The sequence below is a fragment of the Pempheris klunzingeri genome, chromosome 16 (assembly GCF_042242105.1).
Source record: "Pempheris klunzingeri isolate RE-2024b chromosome 16, fPemKlu1.hap1, whole genome shotgun sequence".
NCBI lineage: Eukaryota > Metazoa > Chordata > Actinopteri > Acropomatiformes > Pempheridae > Pempheris > Pempheris klunzingeri.
Window position 1 is genome coordinate 13,601,882 of NC_092027.1, and position 25,590 is coordinate 13,627,471.

The 25,590-nt window shown below is 44.7% G+C and overlaps 1 protein-coding gene across 1 annotated transcript in view; it reads right to left on the reverse strand.

Annotated features, from left to right (window-relative positions):
- Nucleotides 1–374: 374 nt before the first annotated feature.
- The window catches only part of elp2 (elongator acetyltransferase complex subunit 2), a 33,413-nt gene continuing 8,197 nt past the window's right edge, over nt 375–25,590 (reverse strand). The window contains exons 9-22 of the mRNA XM_070846183.1: nt 25,487–25,582; nt 24,332–24,432; nt 18,852–18,983; nt 14,869–15,018; nt 13,605–13,796; nt 13,262–13,331; nt 12,971–13,066; nt 11,361–11,418; nt 10,227–10,299; nt 9,544–9,736; nt 4,183–4,304; nt 3,873–4,015; nt 1,559–1,672; nt 375–996 (exon numbers count right to left, since the gene is read on the reverse strand). Of these exons, the coding sequence (XP_070702284.1) occupies nt 801–996; nt 1,559–1,672; nt 3,873–4,015; nt 4,183–4,304; nt 9,544–9,736; nt 10,227–10,299; nt 11,361–11,418; nt 12,971–13,066; nt 13,262–13,331; nt 13,605–13,796; nt 14,869–15,018; nt 18,852–18,983; nt 24,332–24,432; nt 25,487–25,582 (1,736 nt within the window). The 3' untranslated portion in view covers nt 375–800. The remainder of the gene's footprint in view (nt 997–1,558; nt 1,673–3,872; nt 4,016–4,182; nt 4,305–9,543; nt 9,737–10,226; nt 10,300–11,360; nt 11,419–12,970; nt 13,067–13,261; nt 13,332–13,604; nt 13,797–14,868; nt 15,019–18,851; nt 18,984–24,331; nt 24,433–25,486; nt 25,583–25,590) is intronic.

Genomic DNA, 25,590 nt, shown 5'->3' on the forward strand with positions numbered 1-25,590 from the left:
TTGATTTCCATGCATTATGAAATCAGTCTGTAAAGTTTGCTAATCAATCACTCCAAGTCACGTGTTTAAGTTCCACTGGTTTAAGTGCAGATTGGTTTGAAAAGTCTGCACTGCATTACCGTCATAGAAATAATGTAACTTGTGAGGTAAAATAATCATAACGTAAAACTAAATGCAGACTTGATGTTAAGGGTGATTGATTGAACAACTCAGAGTCTGCTGAGTGATTCATATAGAAATAAATGCAAACTACTGGCTGCATAGCCGATAGGAAAATACATTAAACCATCTGAAAACAAAGCAAGGAGACCAAAGACAGTAGAAATTTGGGTATACAAAACATTTAATTAATTTATCATAAAACAAATCCATACAAACAGGGAGAAACAGTATGATCAGAATGAACAGATAATGTCTTTGAGTTGTTACTTAAAGGCCTCCATTTACTGTATGAATGTTTCCTTGAATAAGCAGTCTAAATATGCATTCTGCACAGACATCCAGCAGCTTTGTTTTCTCTCAGTCTAAAACACTTTCTTTTGTCTAAGCAAAATACCACCCTGGTGTTCTCATCATCTTGCTTCCACCCATCTAATCTGTTCAGCTGTGTGCAGACAGACTGCGGGGCATTTGTGCTCTGGGTTTGTCCTGCGACTGACCCATGACTTAACTGGCTGTCACAGGGAGTGAACGGCTTGCCAGCGAGCAGCTGTGGCCTTGGTGCCACAGTCAGGCCTGTGGCCCTCAGTCCAAGTGTCTCTCTGCATGCGAGAGACATAATAGTGTCAGTGTTGGTAGCGCTAAAGAGCCTGTTTGTTGATGTTGAAGATTTTGACAGAGTGGTCGGCGCCGGCACTGGCAAGCTGGACCCAGGAGCTCTCCTTCTCGATTTCACTCTCTCCATCAGTCTGTCCATCCCTCTTGTTGTCCTCTCGACCTGGGCGGCCAGTCCGGGGCCTCCAGCGGAGCCTCTTGACTGCCAAAGTGTGGCTTTGTCTGCGAAAGGATGTGTGATGAAGGGAAATAACAGGATACTGCTCTACATTACAGAACAAGCACCAGACATAATCCATACAAATACATACTGCACATACTTTACTACTCTTATCTCTCCTTCTCAAATACAAAACAAGGAAGAAGACACATCCCAAAGCCTGGGATCATTGGACACACACACACACACACAACAGGGAAGTTTCAGGTGTTGTTAAACTGACTGCTTGTGGTTGTGAGCAGCAGTGACACAATAAAGTTGCCCGTCTTAAATTCACTTCCTGAGCTTTACAGACGCTGACTCACACGCCCACGTGGGATACAGCACACAGAAACATACACCAGTTCCTGTCGATGCCTTCCCCTCTAACTGCTGCCCTGAGGAACGCAGCCATTCGAATCCAGCACCCTGCTGCCTTTTTCTCCATAACACAAAGCTTCTGCCTCTCACCAGCCAGAAGGTACACCACTGTTTCTGTGACATACTGTCATTTACATGCTGCCAGTGGCTATTGGAGGCCTTTCAGAGGCGCATCTCGCAAACGGCTGTGTGTTGTAAGGATACGAGATGTCCGTTTCCCCACAGCGGCTCCAGTCATGTCCTCCAGCACGCTCCTGGTCAGGGCTCCACCTGTACAGCAATATCCTGCCACACTCCAGGCCAACTGCAAGCAGGTAGCTGTGGAAGGCAACAAAACACACACACCCGTTTGCATTACAACAGATCAAACCTTTCCTGACAACATTCATTTCCAGTGTTCGAACCTTAAGGCAATGGCATAAAGACAAAACTGAAATTATGCAAACTTTGCATACTTTGGTTCCATTACAAATTTTAGTTCTACTTTCATCGAATTAAATTCTGCAGGATTTTCACAGGATTTAACGGTTTCAACTGGGGCTTCAAAGGGAGAATCCAGACAGGCTCAGATTAATCTGTATTTACATCAATACTATCAAGCAGCCCACTGCGCCCTGACCTGAAGCGATGCTGGTGTACTGGAGTTGTACTGAGTGTTCTAATATCAAACATGATGTTAAAGTCAGACTTCTGCATTGTGTCTCCACATCGACATATTCTGTATTGATTTGCAGCATCTTCATTTGCATAGTTCCCTGCCAACACTTGAGCTTAGATTACTGTGAGCCATAGCGGGTCATTTCTTCTGTACATACAGTGGGGCAAAAAAGTATTTAGTCAGCCACCAATTGTGCAAGTTCTCCCACTTAAAAAGATGCCTGTAATTTTCATCATAGGTACACTTCAACTATGAGAGACAGAATGGGGGGAAAGAATCCAGGAAATCACATTGTAGGATTTTTATTTAGATCTCACCCCGTGGGGTCAAAATGATCACAAGAACAGTGAGCAAAAATCCCAGAACCACACGGGGGGACCTAGTGAATGACCTGCAGAGAGCTGGGACCAAAGTAACAAAGGCTACCATCAGTAACACACTACGCCGCCAGGGACTCAAATCCTGCAGTGCCAGACGTGTCCCCCTGCTTAAGCCAGTACATGTCCAGGCCCGTCTGAAGTTTGCTAGAGAGCATTTGGATGATCCAGAAGAGGATTGGGAGAATGTCATATGGTCAGATGAAACCAAAATAGAACTTTTTGGTAAAAACTCAACTTGTCGTGTTTGGAGGAGAAAGAATGCTGAGTTGCATCCAAAGAACACCATACCTACTGTGAAGCATGGGGGTGGAAACATCATGCTTTGGGGCTGTTTTTCTGCAAAGGGACCAGGACGACTGATCCATGTAAAGGAAAGAATGAATGGGGCCATGTATCGTGAGATTTTGAGTGAACACCTCCTTCCATCAGCAAGGGCATCGAAGATGAAACGAGGCTGGGTCTTTCAGTATGACAATGATCCCAAACACACCGCCCGGGCAACGAAGGAGTGGCTTCGTAAGAAGCATTTCAAGGTCTCCAGATCTCAACCCCATAGAAAGTCTTTGGAGGGAGCAACAGCCCCAAAACATCACTGCTTTAGAGGAGATCTGCATGGAGGAATGGGCCAAAATACCAGCAACAGTGTGTGAAAACCTTGTGAAGACTTACAGAAAACGTTTGACCTCTGTCATTGCCAACAAAGGGTATATAACAAAGTATTGAGATGAACTTTTGTTATTGACCAAATACTTATTTTCCACCATAATTTGCAAATAAATTCTTTAAAAATCCTACAATGTGATTTCCTGGATTCTTTCCCCCCATTCTGTCTCTCATAGTTGAAGTGTACCTATGATGAAAATTACAGGCCTCTCTCATCTTTTTAAGTGGGAGAACTTACACAATTGGTGGCTGACTTGTGCTTTACAATAACAATAAACAGCTTTACATTATAACAATGGGCCGTCTTCTTACTTTCTAGATTGCTGATGTTAAATTAGAATCAGAATTATAATAATGAAAAAAATAAGATGAGCGCAGTGGTTATTAGCGCTTGCAGAGATAATTCGTGTGTTTGATTGCTGTGAGCCATTTTAGTCATTATGTAACTCATTTCCTCGACCTATCTTTCCTGGGTGGGACATCTGCTGTTAACTATTTCTGGTTCATTGTAATGTCTTTTCAAAAGAAAAGATAAAAGGCACAGGCAGCGTATTACTTATTTCAGGTTCAGGTTCAAAGTAAAATAACATCTACCCTTCACTTGATGAGTGTTAGTATGACTGACGATTAGTTTAAAAAGCTTCTGTTTCACATTCAAATTCTTTGCAGTATGTTTTCAGTGTGCAGAGTGCAGATTTCCTGCTGATGATACTTGTTCATGAAGTTGGCCATAACGCAGCAATAAAAAAATAAGGGTGTGTGTGTGTGTGTGTGTGTGTGTGTGTGTGTGTGTGTGTGTGTGTGTGTGTGTGTGTACCGGTTATCGGAGCAGAGGACGGAGCAGAAAGCCACAGCGGTAGCAGAATCTCCAACATCCAAGATGGAAGAACATGGTTTAAGCTCAGGTGGAAGCACAGAGTCTCCAGAGTCCTCTAATCTGCACGGGCCCCACACTATCACCTGGACACACACAAACACACACACATAACTTGAGCAAACAAAAAATGCATTAATTACATCACTACCTCAATGTGCAACGATCAGTTTTCTTACCATCAAGTTATCACCTTAAAAGGAGAGGGACGTGTTTGTTTTTGTTTAAAATCAAAGGAATAATTGAAAATGACCTTTTTGTCCCGACTGGATGTCACAAAGTATTTGCCGTCTGGGCTCCAGTCACATGACCAGATGATTCGGCTGTGTATGGCTGTGTCCTTGCCTGTGTGTGCGTACAGGAAGAACTGTGGCTCTGCACGGAGACAACAAACAAGTACAGAGATCACATTAAGAATGAGTTCAAACTCTGATAAATCCCAATGCTACAGACATTTTGTCACATTACATTTATAGAACACTTTTCGACGACAGATGAGCTGGTAATCAGAACACTGTGTCATGATTATTGTAGCATGACATCGGCATGTCTGTATCCCAGCAACAAAAGCTCCCCCGAGCGACAAATAAACAACCAAACAAGACAAAGAACCTCATTCCAGCCCTCCATTTCAGTCAGTTTTGGTTTATGACCTGCTGCTGTTTATTTCCCCAGCCTAAGTCATTTCAGACCCCAGATTGGTTTCCCCAAGAGAGCTTGTTTGTATGCTGCTGGCAGCCGCCTGTCTGTGTGTCTGCGGCAGTGCTGCTGTCCACAAGCACGCAGGCACACACACCAACCACAGTGTGGCCACAAAAGTCTGAGTTAACCGCCATGTCGTGTCTATGTGCTCACAACACTCTCTCAAAATGCACACACATATCTTTGAGAATATTTGGGACACACAGGTGTCACATCTCTTACTGCTAACACTCTCATCTGAGGCCCGTGAGGGGCACCGTGGGCCGTCAAGTCCAACCACACAGAGACGGAGCCCAGAGACAGTAGAAGAACAGCAAGTTAAAAAAAAGCTCCACAGATTAGACAGCAGCACAATAAAGACGAAAAGGGAGGAGAGGAAGGCAGCAGTGTCTCCTTAATGAAGATGTCTGAGTGTTTGACCCACGAGGAAGAGGAAGACAGAGGTGGAAGAGGAAGAGAGGAGGACGTGGTTAGACAAAACCGGTGAGAGGAAAAGGGAGAGACACAGAAGAGGTGAGAATAGAGGGAGTCAGTTTGTTTGATCAGCTCTAACTTCGTTTAACCTTCCCTGGGCTGGCTTGTGAGACTGTGTGTGTGTGTGTGTGTGTGTTCTTCACAATCACCTTGAGTGATTCAGCAGCCAACCGGAACAGACGGGACCCCCTCCCCTCCCCTCCCCTCCCCTCCCCTCCAAACCCTCCGCTGCCTCTCCTTCACTCCTCTCTCACAAACACCACCCCTGCCTGCGTGCAGTCCACTATGCAGGCAAACCAGCAGAGTGCAGGACTGGTTAGCCTCTGTCAGTGCCCATTAAGACCTTCCCTAGCTGCCAAAAGAGCCATCAGATGCGTTACCAGGTGCGGGTGGGAGATAATCCTCTGGGCTTAAATGTCATGTTCGGCTCACCTTGGATGCAGGATCGGGTTATTTGTCTGAGTCAAGGTGCTGAGATTCTCTCATATAAAGAAACTCTCCAGGAGCACGCTGTTGTTTACAACAGAGGCCCTGCAGGAGGTGAATGGAGAGTGGGGATGCACAGAATGACTCAGGCAGACAGAAGTGCTGATCCACTATCAGTGCTTATTTTATCTATCTTGTTCTAGGAGGTTTACAACTGTTGTATATAATGACAGTGACTAAGACAAGTGTTTTATGTGGACAGCTTACATTTGACCAGAACCTGAGGGGCGTACAGTGAAGTGAGATTGGCGGGGTTGTCACAAAGGTGGTTCTTTTAACTTGGCTAGATCACCGTGGTAACCTTTGCTGTAAACTTAAAGTGGTCTGAACCAGGTTATGTTCAGAGTTTCAGCTTAAATCCGTTGTATTCTCTATGAGCGAAGTAGATTCTCAGTGGAGGGAACACATTGCAGATTCATCTGTTGAGCCGTTCGTCAGTGATGCCGTCGAACGAAGGCGTGCAGTTACAGTAGCTCCCGTGACAATGCACTGCGTTGTCATGGGAGCCTACAGCATTCAGTTGATGATGCAGAAAATCTGTAATAATAACACACACTCACTAACAAATGATCCACAGCAGATTCTCCATACACTAAAAGAACGATGAGGGCTCAGCAGCTACAGGCCACTGTGGATCGTGTTTGGTCCTGGTAAGCTGCTATGGCTGTTTTACACTGCTGGCACTGCAGCTGCGCCAATCAGAAAATGTATTCGTTATTGTAAATCAATAAAAATGCATTTCACTTGGTTTTGGCCAAAAACTAAAGCTCCATGTCTCCTTCATTGTGGGACAGCGTCGGACCGAAATGCACTTGAGTATGTTTAAATCTGCTGTATTAAATAAAAGCTCTAAAATGTATAAATGCTACTTTTGAAATAAACCAGAGGTACTGAAAGTACATTGAATGGTAAAATAAATATTTACTTATTGCAGTTTTTATATCCATCATATTTCTCCATTATTACAACCTGTTCGTCTTGACTGAAGTAGGCAACATGCAACTGATAGCTCCTTTGATTTTTTCAGTCTTTATTGAGAAAACATTCTATTTAATTTCTGAGTAACATGAGGAGTCAAATGACGCATCAAATGTCCCTTTTATGGGAACACGCACAGAGCCTGAAGCAGAAAGCCCGGGTTAAAAAAAAGGGAGTTGACAGCCACCTCTGTGATAACTTTTATCTTTGATTGTGAGTTTAGAGTTTGTCGAGTCACCTCATGCAAAGAAAGCCTGGCTATGTTGAACGTGCTTGGTAGTTCACCCTCTGATCTGAATCTATACTGATTCAACTTTGAAGAATTACACTTGTGAATGCTCTTGAATTTACTTGTAAAAAGTTCTTCCCAGAACACACACATTTATGGAGGTGCTTACTCCTACCTACAGCCAAGTATAAGAGTGACCTTTAAGAGCAGCTGTCAAGTGATCACATGTATGTTCAGAACATGAACCATATTGGACATGCTTTTAAAAAGACCCTTTGTTTTTACACTGCAATAGGTTTTTCTGCAAAAATGTGATTTTAATTTCTAAAAAGGCTGATTTCATCAACATCTAACTAAACAACATCTAATATATCGATAAAATTCTCTATAAACAGAGATGAACAAATATGGATTAATTTGTAAGAAACAATAAGAAAACTAACAAACTGAAACAGGGCAGAAGTTCTGCTGCTGGTCGAGGGTGTACATCAGAGAAATTATATGACGATAATTTTGAACCACAGTGACAAGTGCAGACAATGAAGATATATGGAAAATGATGGCAAACAAGATAAGTGCCAACGTTATTCTTGTTTCCACCACTGATAAAAGGAAAGAAGGGGCTGTAACATCCTATTAAATACTCAAACCAAATGAAAATAGTAGGCTATGACATGAGAAGCTGGCCTGTATTCCACAAGATGATTTCTCTTTCACTTAATTCCTCAGGCCATGTGGATACTGACAGTGGTGACCTTCCAGAAACAAATCTGTTCCTCAAACCATTAATGTCACCACCACAGAGTTAAGTCTGAAAGAGGTCAAAGGTAAAAATGAGTGACAGAAAGCTGCAGAGGATTTTATTTTTTTTTGTCATTTGCTATATGTCAAATATCAAAAGATTGTATTGCTGTGGGTTTGTCTGTATCTGGTCCCAAGAGCCTGAAATCAAATTAAAGGCCGAGAACAGGCCACCACACTACAACTAGGTCTCTATTTCTTCAAACAAGGGCTGCACAGCTCTAGAAATGTGTTAACAGCCTGCAGTGGCCTTGTTTAGACCTGGGGCACGGCTGAAGCCCCAAATATTTTATGAATAGGCCCTGAATAGCAAAAAATAAAGATAGAGAGAGAGAGATAAAGAGAGCACTGGTTACAGGCCTTGGCATTGTTGGCATCTGGTAGTAGTTAGCTACCTAATTCACTAAGGCAAGACTTGAAGACTAAGGATTCATGAAGCTTTTGTAAAAAGAAGAAAGGATGAAGGCGAGGCAAGAGGAGGAGGAGGAGGAAGAGTTACTGCCTCATCTGTGAACATCTACAAGTATTTTGAAGGCACACCTTTACATATGATTATATCTGTGCAAATCATTTAGAATGACAGTATTTCCAGGGCACACCACTGTGCGAAGGCACACAGAGAACCACTGGTCTAGCTACTCTGCACTCACTGGCAGCCAGTGTGGAATAATGAGCACTGGTGACTATTTAACCCCTATGGGATGGATTAGTGCATTCATTTTTTGCTTTAGTTTTATTTCATATTGGCTGGCGTGGTCAAATAATTGGTTACGTCTATGTATAAAATCAATCAGCGACATGTTTATGATCCAGTCATCACATCAAATAATGAGAGATTTTAGATTTTGGTTGGCATATGCTAAATACATCTTTTTCATGACCAGGACAGGAGAGAGCGGAGGAAACCAAAAGGAGAGTAAGGAAGACGAAAGGAAGAAGAAGAGAGTATCAAATAGACGGACGAGACAGAGTTAACAATTTGTGACATTTCAAAAGGAGCCCTTGTCCCACAATAGAAGCAGAAGCTATGAGACCAGGGACAGTTTTCAAAACTGAACAAAGCATTGGCAACATGCAATTAGCACATGACTACTTCAATTTTTCCTCACGGTATTACGCGTGCTGCTATAACCTTTTGGAAGAGCACAGTGTCACACATCTTCTACATTGTTTTACTCTGAAATAACTTGAAATATGGTGCAATCATCAGATGAAAATCTAAAGATGTCTGGTCAGGGCTTAGCCCCCAATGATTCACGATTCTAACAACGCCTCTGACAAGCACAGACTTGACGAGCTACTGCAATGAGTTGTAACTTTGCTATTCTGACGAGCCCTAAATAAATTAATCAAGCAATAAATTCGATTGAATAAGTATAAAGGAAGGCATCGGTTTGGTGGCTCAGTGGTGAGAGTCATTTTGAAGCTTTGCAGCCACTACCAGTGTAGTATTACCTCCAATAACATCCTTGTCTAAGGAGGACAGTTTGTAAAATTTAAATTGTGGTCTATTTACATAAATATACAGAGAAAATGAGGTTAAATTTAAAATCAAATAAATAATCTTTCTTTTATTAGCTCCTTTTTGGACTAGTTTCAGTCAATGCATCACTTGTTTGGCTCTTCACAGTATTAATTAGGGAAGTCCTTCAAATCAGGCCAGCTTGACTTGGAATTTGATTTGGAACAAATCTGCTCCGTGGGTTTACCTTATTTTAATTAATTTGAATTAGGGGAGCTGGTGTTGTCTGCCAATGAGGCTCCAATATTGTCTCTTTGTCTAGAAATTCACTCAAACGCATTTTTAATTAAGCTAGATTTACCATGAGGAACTATTATCCCATCCTGAGCTGTACAACATTAGAAAGCAGCGTCCTGACAAATAAATAATGCAATCATTTAAGGTGGACCCCTCATTAGTGAAATCTCCTTCCCTTCTCTCACCTGGATTTTCAGATGTGGGCAAGTTCCGTCTCCATAAAGACCAGGTGCGGTCACGGGAAACAGCCAGTAGGAGTCGTGCGTCGGGGGAGAAGGCCATCTGAGTGATGGTGAGGGTGTGGCACGGCAGCGTCTGCAGCTGACGCCATGTAGCTGTGCTCCACAGCAGAACTGCTGCATGCTCGGCTTTAGAAGCCTGGGAAGACAATTTAGATTGATTTACCAACTGGAAAAAAATAGGAAGAGACAAAACAACATCTTTGAAAAGTAGCTTGAAAATAAAAGATGTAGGGGTGGGATGAGGGATGAAGAAGGCTGCAGCAGGGGGGAAGGAACGTGGGGTGAGAAGGTGGAAGAAGGTAGAAAGAAAACATCAAAGTGAAGCAGAGTGATGGTCTGCCACAAGAAAACAGAAGACACACACATCTGTGATGGCTAACAGCTATGAGTGAATCTCTGCGTGTTTGTCAGCATAATCAAGGTCAGGACAAGGTACTATCAATACCTGACTGACAGCACTGTCTAACTCTGCCTGGTGTGTGAGTGTGTGTGTGCATCTTCTGGTGAGAATATGTGCATGCAGAGTAAATATGTCATGGTGCCCTCTCCTGTGTTGCTGAAGGCTCGTGGGGGGTGTATGTTCCAGGCTTTGACACGGTCTCTGGCCTCGATCATATCACACTGACCTTGCATGCAGAGGCCACCACCGTCCCGGTGCTGTCTGAAGCGAGACAGAACATCTCAAAGCCGTGGCCGTACCTGGAGGAGACAGAGGACGACGGTGATGCAGAGATTAATCACAAACAGGATTCAAGATAACAGCCGTGCTGAATATGCGGAGGGACAGACGGGATCTGAAAGACAGACAGGTGAAGGGAGGAGAGCAACAACAAAGACAGCGCTCCCGGTCTGACAGTAAATTAAGTATTCTGTTATTCCAAAGCGTCGCCCCGACGCGCTTCCAGGCTCGAGCCATCATCGCTTGCTGACAGGTAAATAAGCAGACAGAGTGTGAAATTAAAATACTGATCTGCGATGACTGGTCCTTCTCCCACTGACAGAGATGAACAATGATGATGCTCCGAGGTAATCACTCACAGCCTAATTACTTTTAGCTTGCTGACTATCACCTAGTTGTTTTAAAATGTCACCAAGTAAGCAAAGTGAAATCACAGCCTGCAACTCCACGGAGAGAGAGTCCTCCACAACCAGGATGCTTTCAAACCCTGCGGCAATTTGGCCACGACGGTGATAAAATCATTTATGCCACAAAAATAATTTGGCCACTTCATTTTAATGTTTCTATTATACACTAAATGATTCGAGCAGGTGAAGCCAAATGGCAGAAAAATGCTTTTCAACACACACAATGTCCACACGCCGAATAAACGGCCACACCATACGTCATGTTTATGGCGATTGACAGGTAAATGGATTTAACACTGGCTACAAATGGAGGCAATATATTCAGCCTGCAGAAGAGGCTCATGGGATGGCAGGAAGCTGGAACCTGATTGGCTGATGAATACGGGGAGAGAGACAACCCAGAGCTTCAGGAAGTCCATCATTTTCTGATATAATAAACCCTTTGGGCAAAACCCAACAAACCATCTGGAAATGTTACTTCATTAAGAGCGATATGGAAACTCTGATGTCGTTACAGGGAAAGGAAGCATAAAAAATGGAAATAAGCAGTGGAGAAGTGATTGTATGTTGTCTTATGACTCTGGATATTGTTTTGTACCAGCAGGTAACTGAAACTAAAGACTAGCTGCGGGGGTTCGGATACAGTGTTAGCAAAGAGACATTTGGATACTCACAATTTCTGGACCTCAGGCCAAAGTGTGTTCTGGAGAAGATGATCCTCTGGTGGGGGCTCTACACACACACACACACACACAGACACACAGACACACACAGTTAACCGCAGATTCCAAAAAATCCTTACATAACTGTCATTTTCCGAGGCCCTGAAAACTGAGCCGTTTTAAAATTCAAATACAACCAGTTTCCAATTTACTAAATGAGGATTACACCCAAGTGGCTATTATAACTTCCCTCTTTTAAATCCCTGTACTGTTAACCCAAGGAGTGACAGATAGGATACTGAATGTGTACATGTGTGTATGTGACAGGCGTACAAGCTAAAAAGGAAAAAGACAGTAAAAAAAAAAAAAAGACAGTAAGTATCATAAAGAGAGACTGAAGCTACAAGCTACATGGTAGACTGAGAACACGATTGATCGCCTGGAGACAATGTTCTCTCACATTCACATACACCCTCTTTTAGCATTTAACGTGCATGAAATCCTCAGCCCTACAACTTGCCGCTTTTCCCAAAAAAAAGAAAAAAAAAGCTATTTTGACACAACTGCAGCTTTATCTCCGATTCTTAACGGCTGCTGGCTTTGAGGGGGATCAAATCTAGTCGGGTGCCAACCCTCTCCCTCACACCGCAGGGTCTGCACAAGCCTGCGCTGCCTTTGTGTTGCATGTAATTGAAAGCTAGACTCCTTGTGTGTTTCTTATTGGTCATCTGCTTCCCGTTTTGCCTAATTATTCTTTCGTCTCCATGCCTGCAGAAGCCAATCAAACGAGCAAAAATGTATTGTTAACAGCAGTCTCTCGCACTTGGTTGCTCCCTGCATAGCCCGGGGTCATCGATACTTAAACTTTGCAATCACAAAGCCTGCTTTCTAATTAGCATTGCAGATTAAGGAGTGGCTTCAATCATGCTGATGACAGCCCTTGACACCCTCTAGCCCAGGGGTTTTAAAGTGCCATGCTACGTTCTCTTCATTTGACTCTCAACCATTTCCCATCTACCCACTTTTTACAATTAGCGTTTCTATTTTGCCTTTGTTTCTTGTGCTCTTGTTACTCTGTGCACCTCTGTGTCCTCAGTTACCATTCCTATTTTCAAACCCATCCATCTTATCTTACATTTAAGATTTGCTTCTGATTTGCACTTGTTTTGGAATTTTCTACTCATTTTGCAATGACAGTCTTCAATTTTTCTGTAATATTTTTCTTAACCTAACATCACCGCTTCCTGACACTTCTTCTATCACCCATCACCCCTTTCCTCTCATCTCCTCTCCTGCTGTAATACCATGGGCCTCCAGCAGACCTCGGGCACTGTGGCAGTAGAGCACCGGGAGAGCTGTAATAACTAACTGTCCGTCTGGCCGCACATCATTGTCTCTTATAAGAACATCCTGCGACAGGCAGACAGGAACTCTTAAATGTGTACTGAGGCTGCTGAGTGGCACGCAATGAGGAATATGAATCAGGCTATCAGACAGTGGAGGAGGCAGGGAAGCATTTTGGCGCCAAAATTATTCATCAGGGAGGTTTATATTGAATTTTAGAAATGCCCATGTTATGTTGGGAAAAGACTTGAAAGTGTTGTTTTTGCAGGATACAGTACCAGTCATGATGAGTGGGTGGAAATAAGACTCCTGGTATTGATCAGATATACTGTTGAATTGTTCCTCTTCTTTATTGGTTTTTGGGACAAGGTCACCTATCAATCAAAATGACATTTCAGTAAATATATTCGACTGTTTGAATATCATATTTGAAAATCATGTAAATACTATACATGCAATCAATTTAATAAGGCACTGCTTTCTCCAACTACTGTATGGAGCTCATGAAAATTGATTATCAGACAAAACTTGGACCAAACCCTGAGTGCAGAGCTGAGCAAGTATTTTACCCTGAAATACGGCCTTGTTGGAAAGACCCAACGCAGGTGTACTGGCGCCTTCTGGAAGGTTGGCACAGTCCTGGAAATGGACAGATAAATGAATGAGCAGAGGCACAGATACACGAATGATTATGTAGGAATTATTAAGGGCAGTGAACAGTCCGCACAGCACTTTTTACAGTTAAAAATCAAAGTGAAAGACTAACTGCAAAGAAAGTTCTCGTGAGATCTGATCTTTGGACAGAGGACAAAAGTGTGGCTCTAACGTTCACGCATTTAATCACTATTTCTACGCATATAAAATATAATGCATATTAAAATATAATCATAGTAATTTCACTTGGGCACTCACTTTAGATGTCAACAGCTTTTCTCTTGAGGTTCCAGAGATGTTAGCAAAGTTCTCCACAAAATTACGAGGTGCTTGAAACACTCGCAGGACCTTCTCATCAGCTCCTGACACAAACTGAAACCTTCCAACCATCGCCAGACACTGCATGTCGTAGCCATGGATCTGAGGCCGTGAGATTTCATGCCAGGTTTCCTGCAGGGTGAAAAAAAAAGACATAGAAATACACTGCACAGATGCAGATCTGATCATGAGGTTCCTAACCAGCTGCACGTGGTTGCCAAGGGATGTGCCAGTGATTCAATAGATCTTTGATGTTGTGGAACTGGGTTTCTTGGCCCTGTATCCAGACGTTTGTAGCCGAGCCAAATACAACACTGAACCTCCTGTTCAAACTAAACCTTTCCAGCATAAGATGCAAAGTGTCCTCACGAGACAAGATGGAAGGCCCCACTACAATGACTGGATTTCCTTTGGCATCAGCATGAGCTGGTAATACTCCAAACTGACATCTTGAATAAAGTAATGGAACCTTGATTATGTTTTGGCTAAACCTGAGGTGAAGTAAGAAGAGGGCAAAAAGTTCACTGCAGTACTGCTGGGCCTGATCAATTAATCATAGTCTTGATTCCTTCCCTCAAAAAAAACAAAAAAAAAACAGGTCTAAGAAATCCCTTATTATTAAGTCACAGCCTAATAAATTAAATCAACAGAATCTAAACAAAGAACCTAAACAGCAGCAAATAAAAGATAGATTAGGCACAGACTATATGCCACAAAGGTTCATTCAAATGGCCGATGCCAAGAGGAGAAAAGCATACCAAGTACCCATTGCCATGGGAGACTAGAAGTAATAGAGAAACCCTACTCCTAGCACATACCTGTATTGATGCCACGTGAATGAAACATGACCTGTTTTGTCTATTGTCTCATGAATAAAGAAACATGGTAGCTCTTTATCTACAGTAGAAGCTCATTTCTGTGAGAGGAAAACCATGAACTGCAGTGTTTGTATTGAAATCTCTGACGTCTATGTATTATATAAACAGTGTATTCCCATTACATTCCTGACTGTAGTTAATGAATTGGCAATATGTGCTGTGGGATTTTGCTATACTGTTTTTACAAAGGTAATAATCAGAAATATCCATGCATCATTAATATCCTTAGCTGCATTAGGTCATATGCAACTTTGAACAGATGTGTTATATGGCATCATTAGATTTAGAGACTTTTTGTGTCATATATATTTCTTAGCCTGTTTTACCTGTTTGGCATCTTGTTTCCTCCATGGAGTGAAGAGTCTGGTGGTCTGATCTAAGCCCACGCTGAGGATGAACTCACCCTCAGGATCCCAGTTCAGGTCCTGGACTGCACTGAAGTGACCTGATATCACAACGCCGGGCCTCCACTCTCCCTGCTCAGAAGGCATTGCAATGGTCAGTTCACAACTTGCTCTGATTTCCTGTCTAAAATCCCCTCTACATACACAATGCTTCCATGACTACCAGCCCTGCCACATTATGGTAAACCCTCATGGTAAACTAGTGTCTGTGATTGGCAACTACATGAGAGTAAATCCATCCATCCATCCATCCATCCATTTTCAACCGCTTATCCGGGGTCGGGTCGCGGGGGCAGCAGTTTTAGCAGAGATGCCCAAACTTCCCGGGCCCCAGACACCTCCTCCAGCTCATCCGGTGGGACCCCGAGGCGTTCCCAGGCCAGCCGAGAGACATAGTCCCTCCAGCGTGTCCTGGGTCTTCCCCGGGGCCTCCTTCCGGTGGGACATGCCCGGAAAACCTCCCCAGGGAGGCGTCCAGGAGGCATCCGAAACAGATGCCCGAGCCACCTCAGCTGGCTCCTCTCGATGTGGAGGAGCAGTGGCTCTACTCCGAGCCCCTCCCGGATGGTCGAACTCCTCACCCTATCTCTAAGGGTGAGTCCGGCCACCCTGCGGAGGAAACTCATTTCGGCCGCTTGTATCCGAGATCTTGTTCTTTCGGTCATGACCCAAAGTTCATGACCATAGGTGAGGGTAGGAACGTAGATCGACCGGTAAATCGAGAGCTTTGCCTTTTGGCTCAGCTCCCTCTTCACCACGACGGACCGATACAGCGACCGCATTACTGCAGACGCTGCACCGATCCGCCTGTCGATCTCACGCTCCATCCTTCCCCCACTCGTGAACAAGACCCCGAGATACTTGAACTCCTCCACTTGAGGCAAGGACTCTCCACCGACCCGGAGATGGCAAACCACCTTTTTCCGGTCGAGAACCATGGCCTCGGACTTGGAGGTGCTGATTCTCATCCCAGCCGTTTCGCACTCGGCTGCAAACCGCCCCAGTGCACACTGGAGGTCCCGGCCTGACGAAGCCAACATGACAACATCATCCGCAAAAAGCAGAGATGCTATCATGCGGTCCCCAAACCGGACCCCCTCCGGCCCCTGGCTGCGCCTAGAAATTCTGTCCATAAAAATAATGAACAGAACCGGTGACAAAGGGCAGCCCTGCCGGAGTCCAACATGCACCGGGAACAGGTCTGACTTACTGCCGGCAATGCGAACCAGACTCCTACTCCGGTCGTACAGGGACCGGACAGCCCTTAGCAAAGGGCCCCGGACCCCATACTCCCGAAGCACCCCCCACAAGATGCCACGAGGGACACGGTCGAATGCCTTCTCCAAGTCCACAAAGCACATGTGGACAGGTTGGGCAAACTCCCATGAACCCTCGAGCACCCGATGGAGAGTGTGGAGCTGGTCCAGTGTTCCGCGACCAGGACGGAACCCGCATTGTTCCTCCTGAATCCGAGGTTCGACTATCGGCCGTATCCTCCTCTCCAGTACCCTGGAATAAACTTTCCCGGGGAGGCTGAGGAGTGTGATCCCCCTATAGTTGGAACACATCCTCCGGTCCCCCTTCTTAAAAAGAGGGACCACCACCCCGGTCTGCCACTCCAGAGGCACTGTCCCCGACCGCCAGGCGATGTTACAGAGACGTGTCAACCAAGACAGTCCCTGTACATCCAGAGACTTGAGGTATTCAGGGCGGATCTCGTCCACCCCTGGTGCCTTGCCACCGAGGAGCTTTCTGACCACCTCGGCGACTTCGGCTTGGGTGATGAACGAGTCCACTTCTGAATCCCCAGCCTCTGCCTCCTCAATGGAAGACCTGGCGGTGGGATTGAGGAGATCCTCGAAGTATTCCTTCCACCGCCCGACGACATCCCCAGTCGAGGTCAACAGCTCCCCACCCTCACTGTAAACAGTGTTGGTGGGGTACTGCTTCCCCCTCCTGAGGCGCCGGACGGTTTGCCAGAATTTCCTCGAGGCCGACCGGTAGTCCTCCTCCATGGCCTCCCCGAACTCCTCCCAGGCCCGAGTTTTTGCCTCCACAACCGCCCGGGCTGCAGCACGCTTGGCCTGCCGGTACCTGTCAGCTGCCTCAGGAGTCCCACGAGCCAATAAGGCCCGGTAGGACTCCTTCTTCAGCTTGACGGCATCCCTTACTTCCAGTGTCCACCACCGGGTTCGGGGATTGCCGCCACGACAGGCACCAGAGACCTTACGGCCACAGCTCCGAGCGGCCGCGCCGACAATGGAGGTGGAGAACATGGTCCACTCGGACTCAATATCTCCAACCTCCCCCGGGATCTGTGAGAAGCTCTCCCGGAGGTGGGAGTTGAAAACCGCAGCGACAGCGGGTTCCGCCAGACGTTCCCAACAGACCCTCACGATACGCTTGGGCCTGCCGAGTCTCTCCGGCTTCCTCCCCTGCCAGCGGATCCAACTCACCACCAGGTGGTGATCAGTTGACAGCTCAGCCCCTCTCTTCACCCGAGTGTCCAGAACACACGGACGGAGGTCAGATGACACGACAACGAAGTCGATCATCGACCTCCGGCCTAGGACGTCCTGGTGCCACGTGCACCGATGGACGCCCTTGTGCTCGAACATGGTGTTCGTTATGGACAGTCTGTGACTAGCACAGAAGTCCAACAACAGAACACCACTCGGGTTCAGATCGGGGAGGCCGTTCCTCCCAATCACGCCTCTCCAGGTCTCACTGTCGCTGCCCACGTGGGCGTTGAAGTCCCCCAGCAGAACAATGGAGTCCCCAGTCGGCGCACCATCCAGCACCCCTCCCAGGGACTCCAAGAAGGCCGGGTACTCTGCACTGCTGTTCGGCCCATAGGCCGAGACTACAGTGAGAGACCTGTCCCCGACCCGAAGGCGCAGGGACGCGACCCTCTCGTTCACCGGGGTAAACTCCAACACATGGCGGCTGAGCTGTGGGGCTATAAGCAAGCCCACACCAGCCCGCCGCCGCACACCGCGGGCAACACCAGAGAAATGGAGAGTCCAGCCCCTCTCGAGGAGCTGGGTTCCAGAGCCCAAGCTGTGAGTGGAGGTGAGCCCGACTATATCTAGCCGGTACCTCTCAACCTCCCGCACAAGCTCCGGCTCCTTCCCCCCCAGCGAGGTGACATTCCATGTCCCTACAGCTAGAGGCTGTCTCCGAGGCCCAGGTCGTCGGGGCACTCCGCCTCGACCGCCACCCGTGCCACATAGCACCCGACCCCTACGGCTCCCTCTGCGGGTGGTGGGCCCACAGGAGGTCGGACCCACGTCATCTATTCGGGCTGGGCCCGGCCGGGCCCCGTGGGCAAAGGCCCGGCCACCAGGCGCTCGCATGCGAGCCCCAGCCCCGGGCCTGGCTCCAGGGGGGGGCCCCGGCTGCGCCATACCGGACGACGTCACGGTCCTTCGTTGTCTCTCGAGTAAATCATTTTAATTTAGGTCTTGCTGTCTGAGAAGTCGATCTCCTTTGAAACATCTGAATTAATTATCAGCACCTTTTGGATTGTGCTGAACTGTAAATTCACCTTGCAAGCAGACATAATTGAAATACAGCTATCTCTGAACTTGCACTGTGGCTTTAGCCCCCCAACTCTTTCTGAGGGACACCCAACAAAGGCTCGTGCAAAGCCAGTCAAATTGAGTGGCAGACAGGAGACTTGGTGTGACTAATTACACTAATCACTGTCACTCACACAGAGTAGCTGTGTAGCAATACAAAAACATTTAATCTTTTTCAAACACACTTACTGTGGACACGGAACATTTCTAGCACAAATAAAAGAAACAATTAGTGAATCAGAACTGAACAATCTACAAAAATACACATATTGAAAATAGACATATTGATTTGAAAGTTTAAGAAACTGATGCCATGACTCTCACCTCTTTGTCTTGGTCTTTGCACCAGAGATGCAGTGCTCCATGAAAAGCGTGAGCCACGATCATGGAGCCATCGGGACTCAGCTGGCAGCCATAGAAACCCAAAGTGTTGCCACCAACCTCCCCTACACGCACCTGGTGTGAGAGACAAAAAAACATTTTGTGGGGGGCAATTATTACTGATCAGAAGCATCATGTCATCTGCCTTTTCAACACACACTCATATCGGACATCAGCTGGGTGAACGGTTAGTTTCTGGGTCAGAGTCACTGACTTGCTGCAAACAAAGATAAAAGAAAGCTGTAACAACATGAATGTGCATCAACCGTGGCATATGGAGAAAAAGCAAGTAGGTTATTTAAAAATAAAAATGAAGCTATTTCTGAGAGTTATGAAATTAGCACCTCTTTTATCCTATGTAACATCCAGACATGCACTATGTACCACGGTTGTTCGGTCAAACACCTGGGTTTTGCGTAAAAGTACAAGCTCGAGGCTCAGATTTATAGAGCAGAAGAGAAGTGGGGGAAAAAAAGTTAGGGCTCTCAAATCTTTTCTCAATCTCCCTTCAAGACTTATTAACTAACAGCTCAAGTAATGGTGGAGAGAAGCAGAAAAAACAGCAAATTAAGCTGACAAGTCAGATGAGAAATTATGCAAAATGGGACTTATTAGAGTTGAATAAACTGTGTTGTGTTTTTTTCTGACAAAATACATTTGTCTATTACAAAATGAAAGCCAATGCAGCGCAGCATATCAGGCTAAATAAATAATCATGAAAAATGGCAAAGCTTGAAAACACAGAAGGATTTAAATAAATTGGATTTGGGTGAGAGCCTGTGACCTCTGTACCATGGTCATAGGGCAGATCATACAGACAGTGAAGGGTCCACGGGGTCTGAGCTTCCACTGAGAACCAATCCGGTTTTAAAATGCCAATTATCACTGCCTCTCAGCCCAGGAAAATGCTCGGAAATAAAAATCACTTCTTTTAGGATTCTGACCACCTGTCCAATCTCAGACACCTTCCTTTTGTGTGTACAATTCTGTATGAAATTTTGTGGATTCAAATCACTACGGGGGGCAGAAAGCCAATTTTCATTTAACTGCAGTTACCAATTATACTGATAAATGAAAATGTACTTATTTAAGGTCATCCCATCTCATATTGAGCGTCTTTAAAGTTCTTTTTTTTGGCAAAGCAGAAAAGGAGAAAGAAACATACACTTGCATGTAAAGTGTAGGAGGAAAAACAGGGGATTACAACAAAAAATGATCAATATTCAGCCCTGATGTGAAATATAAAAAGCTTCTAATTAGTTCTAAAAATGTGAAACCTGAATTACAATCTGTATTCATTCATCCTTTGACTGACATTAATATCCATAGAGAACGGAAATTACATACTAAAATAGAAAAAAAAACATGACAATATTAATATCTCATCCTGTTGCTTGCATAACCAGCAGGATTCAATCAGTAGGATTATGGCACTAGACAGAAATAACTTGAAACAATGAGGAAAATCAAAATATTTAAAATCAGAATAATACAGAATAATTCTAACCATGAGCCCGACGTCTGTACTCCTGCATGAAGAGACCTTTATATTCACAGCTATCAGTTACGTCTTGTCAGAACTCTTCCTCATTATCTTCTTGCTCTTGTGAGTTTAAACTTCTTAATAATACTTAACAAGTCAAAGACAAACTATTTAGTCAAGAGCTCTCAGAGTATTCTGTTGACCAGGTCAACGTCTCACTGCCATGAGGAATTCAAACAATTAAAAGCTTTATCAGGCCTCAAGGCCTTGGAGGTAAACTGGGCCCGGAGGGGAGATCTATTTAAATCGATAGCAGCAGAACCAGCCCTAGAGAGCTCTACACTGCTCCCTCAGCAGCACTTTGCTCTGTATCCAGATACAGCTATAAAATATCTGCTCCATCTTTAATTAGCTGGTGCTTTAAGTGATATTGTATGGACATTGGCTGTGAGGAAATATGAGAAGTGCTAAATTCATACTTTAATGATTAAAATCTGGAAAGATGTACAGCTTAGCCTGTTATCTTTTTCCTAAAACGTGTTGGCAGAGTGAGTGCACGTTAAGTTGCAGCGGTGACCTCGGGCATACTGGAGGAGAATGTATGCACAAGAATGTTCATGCATCATTTGCATGCTAAACAAACATTTGAGTTGGAAGGCTGCACACGACACGTCAGCAGAGGCACATGCATATCGTCTCTATGTCTGTCCACTGTATGCGGCAGTAAGGTAGTGTCCTCAATCATCCCGTCTTCTTAGGGAGCTTGCCTTGGTCATCAATGACCTTCAAAATAATGCCTGTCTGCAGGCTGAAACACAGCGGAACTAATGACAGCGATAAAGGCATGCCTTCACTTTGAATGGCACGATCCATACCAGAGAGAGACAGACAGAGAGGAAAGAGAGACAGTCGGGCTGAAACATAGATGGTGAGATTGAGAGAGAATGAGATGCAACATTAAGCAGATTGATTCTAAAACTCTGGACACAAACGCCCGCCGTAAATCATGCAAAAACGCAGAGGCAAAAAGCCGTCATCTGTCTTGTTTACGAGAGGGGGAACAATATGGATGCAGAGCGTGCCTTATCGCTGGCCAGTAGGGGTATGAGGGAGGAATAGAACAAGGAGAGCAAAGAAGGGAAGGCATATATCATTCTTGCAAGGAGAGAAAAAGGGTTCTGAGTGCTGAATGAGCTTAACCAAGCTGGGAAAAACCCATACAGTGTGGAGTACAGGCTTTCAAATCAACTTTTCAGGCTGAAGTACTGAACGACACACTGAGAGTATTCTTCCCCTCAATTTCACTTAATGTTGAGATGTACAACATAAAGTGAGGACTGCAACTAAGGATTATTTTCATCATCTATTGAGCTGTTGATTTTCTTTCAATCAATTAAGAAGAAAACAAAAATGATCAAGCTAACTTAACCTCTGGCTGGCTTGAACTGGCTCTTTTGCTGTTAAATGCTTCATTATGTTCACCAGCTAGCTAACAATTAAAGATATTCGCTGCTGATTTTTAACTGGCTTTGTAGCATTACAGTGTCGGTAGTATATGAAAATGAACAATGACTAAAGTTCCTCAGTGTCTCCTGCTTGTCATCAAGCTCGTTGTCCACTAGATGATGCAAAATGCTTCATCTGGCAGACAATTATCTACTATAGGGCTGTTTGATTTTTTTTTTTTTTTACTTTACAGTAAACAGTAATACATTTATCTAATCAGTTCTTCAATTGAACAACAGCTCTAGAGCCAGTAAATATCCACTGGATGTAACTAACTTGCTGTCTTTCCATTAATCTACTAGTCATTCCAGCACTGCATAAACTCAAAAGGGTTAATGTTAGAGAGTAACTTAATTATCATGTCTTTGCTCATGTCTTTGCTGACCTCCAGAGGTTTAACTCTTCACCCTCCTGCAGTAAAGGTGGACCCCGGGGCAGCAAGAGAGGGCAGAAAAACACCGCCTTGTGTTAAGTTACTCTTTAACAGACAGTATTCAATGACAGCATGCACATACACACGATTATCAAAATATGAACTCCTTTGGTTTTAGTGGGTTTTTCTCGACTTGCCATGCGGTCAAGTGTAAGAGTACACAGCCCGAGGTCTGAAAGTAGGTTATCTCTCAAAACATGCACACACACAAACTGACAATCCCTCCAGGCATTGTAATGGCCCGCTGTGGTCAGTCTGAGATGTTAATTACCAGTGTGTCTCGTTAGTAAGTTGTGCTTTACGCAGCGGTGGTCTCTGGCCACCCCACCGCTAACCCCGCTCTCCATTAAATCTCACCAATTACTCTAATCAGTGTGAGGAAGTGGAGCACTTCTTTGTAAAAACTGGCTAATTAAGATACACATGGCTGGCCATTTAGTACTGTGGTATCTGTGGTATGGCTTTGGCAAAAAACTTCCTGCATCCTGCAGAAAAGCCTTTGTGTGGCCGATTCATATGACGGAAAACACTCAGAAAGGACCAAAGGCCTTTAATTCAGTCTAACGTGTAAAGATAGGACAAAAATGTAAATACAGTCTAATTCGCTGACGTTTCATTGTTGCAAATGTGCATCTGTGTGTTTGTGTGTGTGTGTGTGTGTGTGTGTGTGTGTGTGTGTGTGTGACAGAGCTTCAGAGGTTAGGCTTCCTTTGTAGGCAGGGAATCTGTCAGTTCAAAGAGTTTGGCTCTTTTATTTGAAGGGGAAAAAACAGGTCAGAAAAAAATAGAAATTGAGAGGATAGATGATGCTATATGCTTATATATTCAACGAGATTGTTATCTCAGGTAGGTTTTTTTTTTTGGTCAGTGATTGTCACTGACCAGTTTTGTCTATTAAGTAGAAGAGTATGTGACACTCACGCTGGCTTCAGGCTCTAATCATTGTTCCTTTGTCAGAGAGGAGAATCAAGACTTTCACTGTTGCTCTTTTCTGTGCTCTTTGTTGCTCGTCACTGTGGATGTGAATGACGAGATCAAAGGCGCAAAAATGTAACTGATCACACTCAAGGTGCCTGCCATGGCGAGATGAGCCATTCCTGTGCAATGGCGTGTGTGTGCGTATATGTGAGCCTGTGTTTGTGCCAACTGTGCCCATGAGTGTGTGTTTCTGTGCTTCTGTCATGAACGTGGAGAGGTATTCTGAGGTACTCCTGAACCACCTGAGAATTTGCCAGTCGGATTTTAGAAAAAAAAAGAAAAAAAGCTGTGGGGCAGATGGGCAGAGAACTGCTTTTTCTTCGTCATCCACACTTGTGTTAAATTTAGCCCCATTCTGGCACAACAGCAGCTGTTGGGAGCTAAGACAGACGAGGTGGAGGGGAGCTAAAGGAAAGCAGGGGAGAGATAATGTGAGAGAGGGAGACGAGACGGGAGAGGAGAAAGAAAATGACAGAAGGCGGGAGTGGAGAGTGAAAGGGAAAGACAGATCATGGAGGCAAAAAATAATAAGGAGAAAGGCGGCGCAGGGAGAGGCTATGCCATGTCTCCCACCAGCCTCTTCATCCCGTCGGATGTGTTGGGGAATGGGCTGTAAAAGAGGGGGTTCAGTTTGAGTGAGTGATAGAAGGGAAGATGGGGGAGGACAACCTCAGCTTGTCTAAACTCACAGTGGTGCACCGGGCTCAGTGCCTCTTCATCACTGTCTATCACTTCTATTCCTGACACCTCAATGTCAGGGAGAGTGGAAACCGATGCAGGGGCACTGACAGCAGGAGAGAGAATACTAGGGGAGGGCTCAAGCTCCGGATCATGTCAAGAGCTACTGAAAGGGACGCTAGCAGAAATAGAGTGGGAAATTGGTGTGTGGGTCTGTGTGGTTGTGTGTGATTGATACCATGTGCATATATGTGTGTGTGTGTGTGTGTGTGTGTGTGTGTGTGTGTGTGTGTGCAGGGTCTGCACATGAGCCTACACTCTCCTGGTGTTAAAGTCAAAATTCACCTGCTCAACCCAAACTCCAGATCCCTCCTCAGGAGCCCAGAGGATCATGGTTTTGTCCATGGAAGCAGAGAGCAGACTGAGAGGCTGTTGCAACTCGCCATCTGCAGGGGGTGACAAAGAGACACTGAATAACTCATTCTGGAGTTTTGGTCACCAGACAACAGCCAGTTATTAGGTGGCGTTTTTTTTTTTCTTCTTATGGTCCAAAGCAATATCTCCTCACATGCGCTGTCCTTGTTTTTTTCATTACTCATCCTTGTTAATCATCTCACAAGCCTTCAAAGTTACCTCTAGAATCACTATATAAAGCCTTCTATTATTCAATTTTAAGGCAGAACAGTAGCAATAATCATGCTTTTGCCTCCAAAATGTATTAAAGTTGGTAACATATGGTACTGAACACATTTGTGTTTAGGACGCGTGCTCTGATGCATCAAATTGTGTGTTTCCTACATGTGTTTACAGGTAAAAAGACACAGCAATCACAGGCGCAGTCAGTACACTGGTCTTCACAAACACAGTTGGATGCATGGTATAATGTCACAATATAATTTGTGCTTAATGATAATAAATATATTATTTGTAAAGACAGAAAACTAATCAAGTCAAAAATGTGATCTCAATTCTGAGAAAAATAATTGCAACAACCTTTGCACTCTGCATAATTGCCGCATAATTGTGCAGCTTTATTTACTTAAAATAAATAAACATAATGATGTGTGATGTACACAAAAGCTGGGATGGGTGTGAAGTGATCTTGATGTAATAGGCTTTTAAGGCAAACAGAGTTTAAAGAGATTTAGCACATCCGTCAGCCTTTCCCTTGAGAACTAATTAAGCCAATAACTATTCACACTTTTTTCTTTGAAATTGTCACTGTCTCTTGCTGCCTTTTGTAAGAAATAGCATGGTAAGACAAAGGGAGAGAAGCAATGTCTCTCAGCTTAGCATGCAAGCCAATCCATTTACTTCCACAGGCTGCAGAACCAGAATAAGTGACTGAAGTGTTCAGAGGGAACTAAGGCTGATTCTGACTGAAAATGTTTTACTTTTTGAAAAGTACTACTTAGAGGTTTCAGCAGGAACCTACTGCCAATTATTTTAAAATTTTGTGAATAATGACCGATCACTGCCTTGGTTTTTAATCTAGGTTACCTCTGTAGAGAGGAGGCTGCCAGTGGACTCCATAGACCCAGTTCTCATGGCCTGCCAGGACCGTCTCAAGAGACACAGCGAATACTGCGGACATGTCTGTAGCA